Raw genomic sequence first — 15,717 nt, forward strand, 5'->3', positions numbered from 1 at the left:
ACTTTCCTTGATACTCTCACTTACCAAAGGAGTCTTGGATTATGTCTTGATTTTCATTTAAAGATTCGTAGAGGTATGCCACATCTAAAATGAGATTAGCAATATTAGAGACAAGTCAGCCAGGCCAGATCTCTTTTGCCTTCTTTCTCTCGATTCACTTAATCACTTTGTCTTTCTTTTTTTTTTTTTTTTTTTTTTTGTTTTTGGGCCACACCCAGCGTTGCTCAGGGGTTACTCCTGGCTGTCTGCTCAGAAATAGCTCCTGGCAGGTACGGGGGACCCTGTGGGACACCGGGATTCGAACCAACCACCTTTGGTCCTGGATTGGCTGCTTGCAAGGCAAATGCCGCTGTGCTATCTCTCTGGGCCCCACTTTGTCTTTCTTAACCATTTGATTCCTCAGTTAGTCATTAACACTAACCATTTTAAGAAATTATTTGGGGCCACAGTCAGCAGTGCTCATGGATTTCTCCTGGTGGGCTGAGGGAGGATATGGATGGCTGGGAATTGGCATGTACGAGGCAAGAGCCCTCTCTGCTGTGCTGTCACTCCAGTCCTCCTGTTAAGGGACTTCTAATCAACTTTAAAATAAATAAGGGGCCGGAGAGATAGCATGGAGGTAAGGTGTTTGCCTTTCATGCTGGAGGTCATCGGTTCAAATCCCGGCGTCCCATATGGTCCCCCGTGCCTGCCAGGAGCAATTTCTGAGCCTGGAGCCAGGAATAACTCCTGAGCACTGCCGGGTGTGACCCAAAAAACCAAAAAATAAATAAATAAATAAATAAATATCTCTGGGACTGAAGATAATACAGTGGAAAAGGTGCTCGCCTTCCTCAGATCAATCCCCACTGCCAGGTGTGATCCGGGAGTAAGTCGCAGTGGTCCTAAAACTACGGCCTGTGGGCCACATGTTGTATTTGTTCCCCTTTTGTTTCTTCACTTCAAAATAAGATATATGCAGTATGCATAGGAATTTGTTCATAGTTGTTGTTTTTACTATACTCCGGCCCTCCAACGATCTGAGGGACAGTGAACTGGCCCCGTTTAAAAAGTTTGAGGACCACTGGTAAGCATAGGATAGGCAGGTTGGTTAAAAAAAAAAACAAAAAAAAAAACCAGCAGCAGCAATAACAAAACTCAATAAAATAAAAACGGGGCCGGAGAGATAGCATAGAGGTAGAGCGTTTGCCTTGCATGCAGAAGGATGGTGGTTCGAATCCCGTATGGCATCCCGTACGGTCCCCGGAGCCTGCCAGGAGCGATTTCTGAGCGCAGAGCCAGGAGGAACCCGAGTGCTGCCGAGTAAACCCCCCCCCCAATAAAAGGGGTACAGTGGTAGGGTGTTTGCCTTGCATGTGGCTGACCCAGGATAGACCCGGGTTCGATCCCCGGCATCCCATATGGTCCCCTGAGCCAGGAGCAATTTCTGAGTACAGAGCCAGGACTAACTCCTGAGCATCAATGGGTGTGGTCCAAAAACCAACAAAGAAAAGAAAAGGAAGACCAAGGAAGGGCAGAGCAAAGACAAGAGATACCTTGCTTATTATTTCCAAATACTAGAGAGAGCAGCACCAGACACTTCTATGAGTATGGCGGTTGTTTTGATGATAGTGAAAGCAACCTAGGGTATAGTAGGTCCTTTCTCCCTATTTTTTGAGAAACCTTAAAAAAAACTCTCCCATTTTTCTCCTATACTATTCCCCCTCCCCAACACTCAAAGACACTCAAAGCTGAACAAAATACTAATAGAATCCAGGTTAATCTTTGTTATCTCTTGCAGTATCAAAAGTTAGACCAGGTGGTTCCATCTCTAAGCTCTACCATTTCCCTCCCTCTGCTGTAGTCCCACAATTCTGTTTCCCTCTACTACAACAACCTTTCCTTTCACTTTTCCTTGACTGCCACTTTGAAATTCACAACTTATGACAATATTGGTATTTTGAGGCATGGTTGGGCTCAGGCTGCAAAGGATATACCTGTCCTTGAACAGACACTTCTAAAACCAGAACATGTGGGGGCCACAGTGATAGCACAGCGGTAGGGCGTTTGCCTTGCACAATGCCAACTCGGGACAGACCCGGATTCCATCCCTGGCATCCCATAGAGTCCCCCGAGCCTGCCAGGAACACTTTCTGGGTGCAGAGCCAAAAGTAACCCATGAGCACCGCCAGCTGTAATCCAAAAACCAAAAACCAAATCATAATATGTAACAAAATATGGGAAGAGAGTCAGAGGAAACATTTGGATTAAGGCACTTGACATGTATGCAGCCGAACCAGGTTCAATACCTTGAGCACACAGTGATCCCTGAGCACAGAGCCAGAAGTAAGCCAGGCATACTAATAATCTAATAAATTTAGAGACTGGAGTGACAGTATAGTGGGCAGGGCATTTGAAAACCTGTGTTCAACACCTATCACCCCATATGGTCCCTAAGCCTGCCAGGAATGATTCTTGAACCCCTAAGCATCACTGGGTGTGTCATCAAAACAAAACAAACAATAATAACATAAAAATTAAAAAAGGGGGAACAACAGTTAATAGTGATATAGAAGGGACATAGCTGTTTTTTGACACTCACTTTCTGAATGTTTCCCAGCCATGGCAGCATTTTTGTTGGTTTGTTTCTTTCTGAACCAAACCGGCAAGAATGCTCCGGGGTTACTTCTACTTCTGACTCTGTACTCAGGAATTATTCCTGGCATGTTTGGGGGACCCTATTGGGATGCCAGTAATGGATGCCTGGGTCAGCCATGTACAAAACAAGCACCCTTCCTATACCCACCCTGCAATCTAATCTAATTTCTTTAGGGTTTCTGAGTCCTCAACCCATTGTAATCTAACCCAGTTTCTTTTTCCTTACTGTGTTCTGGCTCATTCTTCCGGTACACCAAGTAGATGACATCCCCAGTCTGTAGTGGACAAGTCTGCTTCTTAATGACCTTTAGCTTATTAATCACCGTTCCATTGGTACTGTGAAGACAACATGCAATATACTGCTTAATAACATGGGGTGTTATTTCCTTTTGTGCCACTAGTAGGGAAGTAGACCGATATGACCACTAGAAAATGACAAAACTCTCATTTTGCCATTAGTCTACAAGAGGGAGCAATCCAAGAGTATCACAATGATGGCTGGGAGAGGTGCAAGGCAGAGGAGTGCTTCCCTGAGGAAAACCATGTGGTGAGCTGACAGAAAAATCAGGAGTGACAGACAATATCCAACAGGTAAGTGAACAGTCTCCCACACAAAACCAAAAGGGCAACAGAAATGGGGGCCAGAGCGATAGCACAACAGTAGGGTGTTAGCCTTGCACGTGGCCAACGTGGGACGGACCCGGGTCTATCACCAGCATCCCATATGGTCCCCTGCACCTGCCAGGAGCGAATCCTGAGCCAGGAGCAACCCCTGGGTGCCACTAATGTGGCCCCAAAAAACAAACAAAAAACCAAAAAACAAGAAAAAAAAGAAGGTCCAGAACTATAGTCTCTAGCTTTTCTCATTTGCCTCTGTGAGGTACCTGCTAGTGAAAAGTACAGGCTTTCTGGTTCTATCACCACTCCACAGAGGACTCAGTTCCGCCACTGTCGCATGAAAGCAGGCTCAGACACTACGTAATTGAAGGTACTGTCTGCTCCCTGTGAAACTTCATTGTGCTCCTCCTGGTCATCTGTGCCTGTGGTTCCTCTGCTTGTAATACCTTTCTGCTCCATCTCAGCCAAGGAACACAACAGCCTTCAGAGCTTGTAAAGGTAGGGAAGAGATTCTCTCCTAGAGCTTCCAGAGAAAGCTCATCTTCTGGTACCTGAATTTTAGTTCAGTGAAACTTGTGTTGGATTTTGAATACTGAAACCTCTAAAACGCCAGCTATGCTGGGGCTAGAGAGATAGCTAGAGACAGAAGGCAGGATGCTTGCCACCTTGCACACAGCTGGGTTCAATTTCTGTAACCCCATAAGACCCCCCGAACACCACTAGCAGTGATCCCCAAGTACAGAGGCAGGATAAAGGCCTGAACATTTCCAGGTGTGGGCTCAACCAAATAAACAAAATGATGGCTATGTTTAAAGTTGCTAAGTTTGTGGTAACTTGTTACAACAGCCAAAGGCAGTCAATATTATCATGTAGCGAGTATGAGAAAACTAAACCATATATAAGAAGACAAATCTAGATGAGCCATCTGTTACTACTTCTGCTGAGAAATAACTTGATCCGCTAAGTGCTACCTAATAGAAGAGAAGGAGTATCCACTTCTTCCAATAAAACTGTTCCTAATCTTTTACCTCCAAAATCTATTACCAAAGACTCTCCTAGCGTCCTTTACAAAAAAAGATTTACTGGGAAAGGCACTCTCAGCATACTGCTGGAAGGCCATCTGCCACTCATAGCAAGTTTAAAATAGGCACATCTGGACACAACATTCCGTCCTAGAAATAAAACACCAGGGGAGGGCCCGGAGAGATAGCACAGCGGAGTTTGCCTTGCAAGCAGCCGATCCAGGACCAAAGGTGGTTGGTTCAAATCCCGGTGTCCCATATGGTCCCCCATGCCTGCCAGGAGCTATTTCTGAGCAGACAGCCAGAAGTAATGCCTGAGCAGCATCAGGTGTGGCCCAGAAAAAAAAAAAAAAAACACCAGGGGAATAATCAAACATGAATGCAAAGAATTTTCAGATTCAAGAGTCACCTATAAGAAAAAAAAAATGAATTTCTACCTATAGGCTAATAAGTTAAGTCATAACAATAGGTACCAGAGCAATAGCATAGTGGTAGGGTGTTTGCCTTGCACGCAGCCAACCCCAGACAGACTCCAGTTCGATTCCTGGCATCCCATATGGTTCCCCGAGCCTGCCAGAAGCGATTTCTGAGTGCAGAGCCAGGAATACCCTTAGTGCCACTAGGTGTGACCAAAAACCAAAAATAAAAAAAAAAAAGTCTTAACAATCGTGAAAAATATTTCTAGACATTCTGGAATGTTAAGTGCTCATAAACATAAAAAAATAAAAAGAGTAAAGTAAATAAGCAAATCTGCTTCAGTAATTCAGAATAAATCACATAATGGATGAATGTGATTTTGAAAGTTCTCACTTTCACATATTATGTTATGGAACAGTCGACTTGAGTGCAGAGGTTAAAATTCTTGCTTTATGGGCTGGAGAGATAGCACAGCAGTAGGGCGTTTGCCTTGCAAGCAGCCAATCATCCAGGACGAATGGTGGTTCAAAGCCCGGCATTCCATATGGTTTCCCATGCCTGCCAGGAGCGATTTCTGAGCGCAGAGCTGGGAGTAATCCCTTAGCATGGCTGGGTGTGACCCAAAAACAACAACAAAACAAAACAAAACAAAAAGATTCTTGCTTTATATGTGGCTGTGGCTATGGCAATAGTTTGAATTCTGGCAACACATATGAGCACTGCCAGGTGTGGTCCCTGAGCATTTCAAGAGGGAAGAGAATACACCCTCACCCTGACCCCCAAAAAAGTGAACTTGCCAGAGCGCACAGCTGGCTGAAACACATGTCCAAAAAGAAAAATAAAGGGATAAATGAGTTAATAAGTTTTTTTAAAGGGAAAATTAAATCTAACTTGAACAGATTTACAAGAATTATTACCATTAAAATTTCTGAGGTATTTTTGCAAAAATTTGAATTTGTTTCCCAATACCTTAAAAATCTTGCTAATGATAGTGTTATAAAAAAAAAAAAAAAGTTTTTTTCTCTTCTCCAGAGTCATTAGCTCTAATCTGGCTCCTGGAGCTCTATGAGCAATAGAAAACAAAGTTAGGGGCCGGGAAGGTGGCGCTAGAGGTAAGGTGTCTGCCTTACAAGCGCGCCAAGGAACGGACCGACCGCGGTTCGATCCCCCGGAGTCCCATATGGTCCCCCCAAGCCAGGGGCGATTTCTGAGCACATAGCCAGGAGTAACCCCTGAGAGTCAAACGGGTGTGGCTGGCCCAAAAAACAAAAAACAAAAAACAAAAAAAAAAAAAAAAAAAAAGAAAACAAAGTTAGAAAGAGCTCACCTGGTATCTTCTAGTGACACCTGACCAGATTTCTCATCCACTATGATTTTACAGTGATCTCCAGACACCAGTTTATTGCCAGGGAATGAAAGGTCACAACCTAAAACAGAGATGGGGACACATTGGATAATCAGGCACAAATTCGTTATTTAGTGAAACATCTCACTGGAAATTAGGACTAGCGCTGAACATACTTTAGGAAGGCGTTTAATCAAGGGTTGAAGAAAATTTCTAAAACATATTTAATTGTATATCCAAAGTAAAGTGACGAGGACTATGTCTTGAACCTTTCTGACTGTCACCTATCCCACAACCCCTCCAACTCCAACATCAACATCTTGTAGACAATTTTACAACACAGGCACATATGTAACTAATCTGATTAGATACTATGAAATGTGAAAAAATAAAAATTTGGGGCTGGAGAGATAGCACAACGGTGTTTGCCTTGCAAGCAGCCGACTCAGGACCTAAGGTGATTGGTTTGAATCCCAGGGTCCCATATGGTCCCCGTGCCTGCCAGGAGCTATTTCTGAGCAGATAGCTAGGAGTAACCCCTGAGTACCACCGGGTGTAGCCCAAAAACCAAATAAATAAATAAATAAATAAATAAGAATTTCATTGGGCCCGGAGAGATAGCACAGCGGCTTTTGCCTTGCAAGCAGCCGATCCAGGACCAAAAAAAAAAAAAAAAAGAATTTCATTAAGGGCCGGAGAGATAGCATGGAGGTAAGGCGTTTGCTTCGCATGCAGAAGGTCAGTGGTTTGAATCCTGGCATTCCATATGGTCCCCCGAGCTTGCCAGGAGCGATTTCTGAGCGTAGAGCCAGGAATGACTCCTGAGCGATGCCGGGTGTGACCCCAAAAAACAAAAACAAAAACAAAATAAAACAAAATAAACCTTTAACTGTTAACTTAATCACTGACTGACACCTTTGCAATCTTAATCACAAAGTACCACAAAATTGAAACAATGATAAAGTCGTGAAAAATATGGCTGAGCAAATTATATAAGATCATGGTCTGTTTGCATGTGTTAATTCTGCTTAGACTGCTAATTAAAAATACAAACCGGGCAGGAGTGATAGCACAGTGGTAGGGTGTTTGCTTTGCACGCTCCGCCAACACAGGTCGGACCCCGGTTTGATTCCTGGTATCCCACATGGTCCTGAGCCTGCCAGGAGTGATTTCAGAGCTCAGAGCAAGGAGTGACCCTTGAGTGCTTCCGGGGGTGGCTCAAAAACAAAAACAAAAACAAAAGCAAAAAAAAAACCAATGGAGCCATAGTGATAGCAGTAGGGTGTTTGCCTTGATGAGGCTGACCTGGAACAGATCCAGGTTCGATTCCCAGCATCCCATATGGTCCCTGGAGCCTGCCTGGGATGATTTCTAAGTGCAGAGCCTGGAATAAACCCTGAGTACCGCAGGGTGTGGCCCAAAAACCAACCAACCAAACCAAGATGCTTAAAAATAAATTTATTTTGGGGGCTGGAGTGTGGTACAAGCAGTAAGGTGTCTGCCTTTCCCGCACTAGCCTAGGACAGTCCGCACCTGTAGTCCCATATGGTCCCCAAGCCATTTCTGAGCACATAGCCAGGAGTAACCCGGGAGCATCACCGGGTGTGGACCAAAAAATCCTTTTGGAACCAAAGAAAGCTTAAGTGCTAAAAAACATGCCTAACATGTGCAAGTCTTGAGTTTGCACGTAATTAAAACTTGCCCAACCCTGTTTCCCAATGCTCTGCCAGGGACACCCCTTTAAAAAAGTAAAATTCATTTCTCAAAGTTCCAGAGTCTGAACTTCACCTGTGTGCACCATATTTCCATCAAACTGAACCCAACTGGCAGGTCAGTGAGTTTCTCACAGCGTAAGGGCCTTCCTAATGCTCAAAACTTCAATGTTCTGGGGCTGGAGAGATAGCATGGAGGTAAGGCGTTTGCCTTTCATGCAGGAGGTCATCGGTTCGAATCCCGGCGCCCCATATGGTCCCCTGTGCCTGCCAGGAGCAATTTCTGAGCCTGGAGCCAGGAATAACCCCTGAGCACTGCCAGGTGTGACCCAAAAACCAAAAAAAAAAAAAAAAAAAAAAAAAAAAACTTCAATGTTCTGATTAAGAGTGGAGACACAGGGCCGGAGAGATAGCACAGGGGTAAGGTGTTTGCCTTACATGACGAAGGTCGCTGGTTCAAATCCTGGCATCCCATATGGTCCCCCGAGCCTCCCGGGGGGGGGGTGATTTCTGAGTGTAGAGCAGGAATAACCCCTGAGCATTGCTGAATGTGACCCAAAAACAAACAAACAAAAAAAGAGTGGAGATGCTTTGAGCTCAAATTCTATTCTTGGTGTCTGCCTTGTCATTTAGCTGCTAATTACATCTCTCACCTGGTTTTTGACATTTCTGTCACTCACCAAGAATGGAGGAACTTCCATCACACATGTGATGAGCAGTCCCTTCTCCCACAATAAGACCTTGAATATACCGGGCATGCAGTTATTTTTAAAAATAAGTCTTATTAAATCATTTCACTTTTATGGAACATGCTTTGCACGTAGGAGCCCAGGGTTCAATCCCCAGCCCTTCTGGGTGTAGCATAAAAAAACAAAAAATAGGGCCCGGAGAGATAGCACAGTGGCGTTTGCCTTGCAAGCAGCCAATCCAGGACCAAAGGTGGTTGGTTCGAATCCCGGTGTCCCATATGGTCCCCCGTGCCTGCCAGGAGCTATTTCTGAGTAGACAGCCAGGAGTAACCCCTGAGCATCGCCGGGTGTGACCCAAAAACCAAAAAAGAAAAAAAAAAAAAAGAAAAAAAAATAAATAAAAAGACATGTCCCAAAGAGGAAGACAGGTCACTGCTCTTCAACCTGTCAGGACAGAGTGACAAGGCAGGACTAGGACTTTCACTAAGACTATGTCTTAGACTTCCAGTCTACAGAAAAGTGATAAACACAACCTGGTTGCTAAAGTATTCCAATTTTGTTATTTTTCCAATTTTGGTCTGGAAGCCTGAACAGAGAATAATAAAACCATCATTGTTTTTCTGGGAAGATGAAAACTTGTAGCAAGACTCCCAAGAAGAAATACATGCTCTCAATACTTTTGTGGAGATTTTTTTTTTTTTTTTTTTTTTGGTTGCTCAGGGGTTACTCCTGGCTGTCTGCTCAGAAATAGCTCCTGGCAGGCACGGGGAACCATATGGGACACCGGGATTCGAACCAATCATCTCTGGTCCTGGATTGGCTGCTTGCAAGGCAAACACCGCAGTGCAGTGCAATCTCTCGGGCCCTGTGGGGATTTTTTTTTCCTCCATACATTTACATATAAAATGTTATTTTAGTAAGTAAGCATTAGCATAACAATGGAGAGTTTTAGTGCAAACATTTAAGCCTGGTCCCCTCACCCCTAAGAATGGTCTGGAATTTTGGAAACCCAGGCAGTCTCCAGAACTTCTCAAGACACCAATCCTAAAAAAAGAGCGCAAGATCACCTTCCTAAAGCTATATAAATACTTCAAAGTTATTAAAAAAAAAAAATCAAACAAACTTGGGGCCGAAGAGCTACCATGGAGAAGTAGGGTATTTGCCTTGCATGCAGAAGGACGTTGGTTCGAATCCCGGCATCCCACAAGGTCCCCCGAGCCTGCCAGGAGCGATTACTGAGACTAGAGCCAGGAGAAACCACTGAGCACTGCCGGGTGTGACCCAAAACCCAAAGACACACACACACACACACACACACACACACACCCCAATACTAGGTTTATGGGTCCCCGAACTTCTAGAAGCGATCAGGCGTCCCAAAACCCAAAGACACACAGACACAGACACACACACACACACACACACACACACACACACACACACACATCCCAATACTAGGTTTATGGGTCCCCGAACTTCTAGAAGTGATCAGGTGACCCAAAACCCAAAGACACACAGACACACACATCCCAATACTAGGTTTATGGGTCCCCGAACTTCTAGAAGTGATCAGGTGACCCAAAACCCAAAGACACACAGACACACACATCCCAATACTAGGTTTATGGGTCCCCGAACTTCTAGAAGCGATCAGGCGTCCCAAAACCCAAAGACACACACACACACACACACACACACACCCCAATACTAGGTTTATGGGTCCCCGAACTTCTACAAGCGATCAGGCCTGCCAGTGGAAAAGAGAGAAGTGGGAACACCCTGGCTCTCAAGACAGGCCTTTTGCAACCTTTTGGGGTGCCCATTTGGGTCGGGCCGACCACTCCTCCGCCTGCAATTCCGGGGACAGCGGCCCTGGCACGCAGGGCGCCCCTTGTCCGGGGACGCAAGGGGTCCCGGGTGGGCTCTGGAAGGGCCTGGGAGCCCCTGCAAAGCAGGTGCCTCGACTGGGCGTCCCGGGACGCAGCACCGATCGGCCAGCACGGAGCTCTCCTTTCGGGGTTTGCCGGTCCCGGGACTGCACCCCGAGGGGGACAGGCTGGATGGGGCGCGCCTGCCCCCGCACCTCGGCGTCGCCCGAAGGTCCACTCCCGTTTGCGCAGCAGGACGTGCGGCTCGCTGTCGTCGGCGCCCAGGCGGCGGAGCCGGCCCCACGGCGGCTGCGACTCGCCCTCGGCCGGCGGCTCCATCGGGCTCGCGTCAGACGGCAGCCGGAAACGCCGGGGGAGGCCCGGCCCGGACCGCGCCGAACCCGGAACCGGCCGCGCCGCCGTCGCCGTCTCCGGACATCGCGGAGGTTCCCAATCAGCTGATCCCGAGGGGCGGGGCTAACGAGCGTCCGCGCCTTGCGATTGGTCGCCGAGGGCGCCCACCGAGAGCGGCGGCTAGAGCGGAGGTGAGCGCGGCCAACGAGAAAGGGACGGTGGGGCCCGACGGAGCTTGCGCAGATGGACGGACGGGCGGACGGCCGCGTTCGGGTGCCATGTTTGATGTGGGCCAGGATGACTTTGGTGTCGGGAGTATGACGGAAGTGGATGCTGTCGGCGCCATGTTGGATGAGGGCAGAGGGACGGGATCGCTTTGGTTGGTTCCGGTGTTGGATATTGAGCTAGGAACGCTGAGGGTCTGAGTCAGTGTCTGCTCTCTGGTTAAGGTCCCCGAAATGGGGTTTAAAATGTCGAGTTAGGGGCCGGAGCGATAGCCCAGCGGATCGGCACGTGTTCAATACCCGGTAGGAGGACCCCCGAGCCTGCCAGAATGACCCCTGAGCACCGCGGGTTGGGCCCTTCTGCACTCAATCAGGCCGGAGAGACTGGATTGGGATTATGGCCCTGCCCTCGTTTGATCCTCAGCACTTGTTCTCTCTACCCCAGCATTGCCAACAGCGACCCTAGAACCAGGGGTAATCCTAAAGCACCTCTAGGTGTGCCCCCAAAAGCAGAATTGTGATAATAATTGAGAATTTCCTAAGCCCTCTCCAGCAATTCCAGCCTGCCCTTCAGAATAAGGGTGTGAGTTCAGTGCTGGACTGGGAATGGGAAGGAGGTTCTGAGCACAGTGTTTCAGGGTCACCTAGGGATACACTAGGGACTCAGGGGTCCTCAAACTTTTTAAACAGGGGGCCAGTTCACTGTCTCTCAGACCATTGGAGGGTCTGACTATAGTAAAAATAAAACTTATGAATGAATTCTTTTTTTTTCTTTTTTTTTTTTTTGGTTTTTCAGGCCACACCCGTTTGATACTCAGGGGTTACTCCTGGCTAAGCGCTCAGAAATTGCCCCTGGCTTGGGGGGACCATATGGGACGCCGGGGGATCGAACCACGGTCCTTCCTTGGCTAGCGCTTGAAAGGCAGACACCTTACCTCTAGCGCCACCTCGCCGGCCCCATTATGAATGAATTCTTATGCACACTGCATATATCTTATTTTGCAATGAAGAAACAAAACAGATACAAATACAATATGTGGCCCGCGGGCCATAGTTTGAGGACCACTGCTAGGGTCCTCCAGGCAACATACGAGCAGCATTTTATTTATTTACTTATTTATTTATTTGTGGTTTTTTGGGCCACACCTGTTTGATGCTCAGGGGTTACTCCTGGCTAAGCGCTCAGAAATTGCTCCTGGCTTGGGGGGACTATATGAGACGCCGGGGGATCGAACCATGGTCCTTCCTTGGCTAGCGCTTGCAAGGCAGACACCTTACCTCTAGCGCCACCTCGCCGGCCCTAGGAGCAGTATTTGAACAGTTTCTAGGGATGCACCAGTGGAACTTGTGAAGGACCAGGGATTGAACTGGGAACTGGCTACAGGCAAAAACCCTTTAACCCTTTTTGTTTGATTCAGGTTCTGGAGAGAGTAGAGGAGTTCAGGCACTGTCTTCAGTCTTGCTGACCTTAGTTGGATCCTAGGTAACACATACAGTTCTCCCTGTGCACTAGAGAAGCTGTATGTGCTGAACTTAGAGCCAATAATGTCCTTGAGGACAGGGTATGGCCCAAGTATCTTCTCCTAAAACACCAACATTATGAGGTTGAGTTTGCTAATGATTCTGTACCTTTTTTTGGGGGGGGGGGCATACCCAGAATTGCTCAGGGATTACTCCTGGCATTCGGGGGACCATATTATAGCTGTTAGCAAGGGCAAACACCCTACCCATTGTATTATGGCTCCAGACCCTTATCTTATATTTATTTCTCATTTCCAAATAAGTTTGATCTCTGTATGTTATGGAAAAGGCATTTCTTTTCATTTTAAATGTAATCTTAAATTGCTATATTTCCTGTAATACCTTTTTTTTCTTGGTGCTCAGGAGTTACTCCTAGCTCTCTGCTCACAAATTTGCTTCTGGCAGGTAGGGGGTACCATATGGGATGTCGGGATTTGAACCCTCCGTTGGTCCCGGGTCTGCTACTTGCAAGGCAAACGCCCTACCGCTGTACTATCTCTCCAGCTCAAACTTATTTTTTGAAATAAAGTTTTATTTAGAAAAATGTAGGGCCGGCAAGGTGACGCTAGAGGTAAGGTATCTGCCTTGCAAGCGCTAGCCAAGGAAGGACCGCGGTTTGATCCTCTGGCATTCCATATGGTCCCCCCAAGCCATGGGCAATTTCTGAGCGCTTAGCCAGGAGTAACCCCTGAGCATCAAATGGTTGTGGCTCGAAAACCCAAAAAGAAAAAAGAAAAATGTAAGTCAAGGACTGGAACGCTGGCACAAGTGGTAGGGCATTTGCCTTGCACATGCTAGGACAGGCTGTGGTTTGATTCCCGGGCGTCCTATATGTCCCCCAGGCCAGGAGCGATTTCTGAGTGCAGAGCCAGGAGGAACCCCTGAGCGCTGCCAGTGTGACCCCCCCCCAAAAAAAAAAGAAAGATAATTGTAAGTCAGAGAAATTACACATCATATGTATGTTATGTGGGCAACAAAGATGTTCCTCCTCTAATTATCAGCCCCTGCCTGATTTTTTGGGTCACATCTGACTGTACCCAGGACCAACTCCTGGTCCTGTGCTTAGGGATCATATCTGTAAGACCATAGGAGGTGCTGGGGATCAGACCCTGGTCAGATGCCTGCAAGGCAAGCACTTTACATGTGGGGGGTAAATCTTGGGCTTGCAAGTTAACTGGTTTCCCAGAATTTGATGGCTGCTGCTGGCAGCTTGCTTTCATCCATCCTCTTGCAGTTTGTGATATTTACTTTGTTCATATTTGTGCTGATCCTGGAATGGACAGATTGGCTGTAAGGACTGGCTCACATTACACCAGACAGGAGTCACAGGAGAAAGTGTATTTTGGCTATGGGGAATTGAGCAGCTTCTTGTATCTTACTGAGCCAGTCAAGCTTCTCTCTCACTGCGTTCCCTACCACTTTTATTAGCCAGAGTTTAAAATAAAACAATAGAAGGTCAGGGTTGAGGTAATCAACTCAGAAAAGGTGAAAGTAAAAAGTAATTTTGCAGAATCACAGAATGACAACAGAAAGTCATAAAATTAAAGTCATTCAGTCCCTATACTTTGCAGTGCTCAGGGGTCCTTCCTGGTAGAGCTCAGGTGACTTTAGGTGGTATCTGATCCAACCAGTGTATGCTATATGCTAGTTCAAACACCTTATCCCAAACACTATATCTCCATCCACTGGAACAGTCAGATTTGGAAGAAATGTATACACAAGCTTTTAAAAATAAAGTCTTATAAATCCTTTTGGACAAAATAATTAAAGGGAGAAATAGTAAACTAATCATTGAGAATGTTATGCAAAATCACACTGGCAACATTAATATTTTAAAGTATTGTGAAAGCAAGAGGCCGGAGAGATAGCACAGCAGTAGGGTGTTTGCCTTACATGCAGAAGAATGGTGGTTCGAATCCTGGCATGGTCCCCCGAGCCTGTCAGGAGTGATTTCTGAGCATAGAGCCAGGCGTGGCCCCTGAGCGTTGTCGGGTGTGACCCCCCCAAATAAAATATTGTGAAAGAAAAAAAAAAGAAAAGAAAAATATTGTGAAAGCATTTATCTACAGAAATAGTATTGCATGGAATATCTGTAAAGATTTAATGCTGTTTCTGTGAAGAAATTCTCAATTGTAAACAGCAGGCTTTCATGGTTGATCATAAATAAGTTTTTTAAAAAAACATTTTATTTATTTATTTTTTTTTTTTTTTTGTGGTTTTTGGGTCACACCCGGCAGTGCTCAGGGGTTACTCCTGGCTCCATGCTCAGAAATTGCTCCTGGCAGGCACGGGGGACCATATGGGATGCCGGGATTCGAACTGATGACCTTCTGCATGAAAGGCAAATGCCTTACCTCCATGCTATCTCTCCGGCCCCTATTTTTTTATTTTTTAAAATAATTGTGCGGCTCAGGGGGTTACTCCTGGCTCTGTGTTCAGAAACTGCTCCTGGTTTCGGGGGTCAAATGGGATGCTGGGGATTGAACCTGGGTCTGTCCCAAACTGGCGACATGCAAGGCAAATGCCCTACTGCTGTGCTACCACTCCGGCCCCAGTTTTTAAATCTTTTAACATGTAAATAATGGTCAGGGATATGTTCTAGGATTATGAGATGTTTATTGTGACTTTCCTGATAAACACTATATAGCATTAAAAATATTTTGGTATTTTTCAGGCTAGAGATTCTACAGGTATTAGGTACTTGCCTAATGTGACCCAAGCATATGTGACCCAAGTGTCACATCATGGGCACCACGTATGATCCCCTAGCACTGCCAAGAGTAATCATTTATTTTTATTTTTTTTATTTTGATCATAGTGGCTTACATATCTTTCACATTAGTATTTTAGGTACATATTAACATTGAATCAGGGGGATACCCACCACCAAATTTGTCCTCCCCCCTTCCCCGTTCCCTTTCTGCAACCCATATCCCCCACCATCACTCCCCAGGCTGCTAGAGTAGGTGGTCCCCTCTTTGTCTAGCTTACTATCATCTGTTTGGTCCTGGTGCCCTCCCTTGTTTCTCCCTCTATTTGAGAGGCTAACCTAGATAAATCGAGTTATGTGGTTTTGTTTGAGGGAAAGAAAGGCAATAGAATGGGGTAAAGATTAAGCAAAAAAAGTTTTTTTTTTAAATAAATAAATTAAAAAAATATGCTGAAAATGGGTGGAATCCTTCTAGTGGCTATCAGCCTCAGTTTGAGAGAGGACATTAAAAAGGTAATTGAAACACCATAACAATACAAAAATAAATGTCAAATTAAATATCCAGTGATCCCTACAGCAATAAAGAGAAGCACCACACAA

The 15,717-nt window shown here is 46.0% G+C and overlaps 1 protein-coding gene across 1 annotated transcript in view; it reads right to left on the reverse strand.

The window, feature by feature from the left end:
* CHFR (checkpoint with forkhead and ring finger domains) overlaps positions 1-10,714 on the reverse strand; it is a 30,789-nt gene extending 20,075 nt beyond the window's left edge. The window contains exons 1-4 of the mRNA XM_049769276.1: positions 10,524-10,714; positions 6,022-6,121; positions 2,864-2,973; positions 25-84 (exon numbers count right to left, since the gene is read on the reverse strand). Coding sequence (XP_049625233.1) covers positions 25-84; positions 2,864-2,973; positions 6,022-6,121; positions 10,524-10,647 — 394 coding nt within the window. The 5' untranslated portion in view covers positions 10,648-10,714. The remainder of the gene's footprint in view (positions 1-24; positions 85-2,863; positions 2,974-6,021; positions 6,122-10,523) is intronic.
* Positions 10,715-15,717: the final 5,003 nt, after the last annotated feature.

This window comes from Suncus etruscus, chromosome 2, assembly GCF_024139225.1.
Source record: "Suncus etruscus isolate mSunEtr1 chromosome 2, mSunEtr1.pri.cur, whole genome shotgun sequence".
NCBI lineage: Eukaryota > Metazoa > Chordata > Mammalia > Eulipotyphla > Soricidae > Suncus > Suncus etruscus.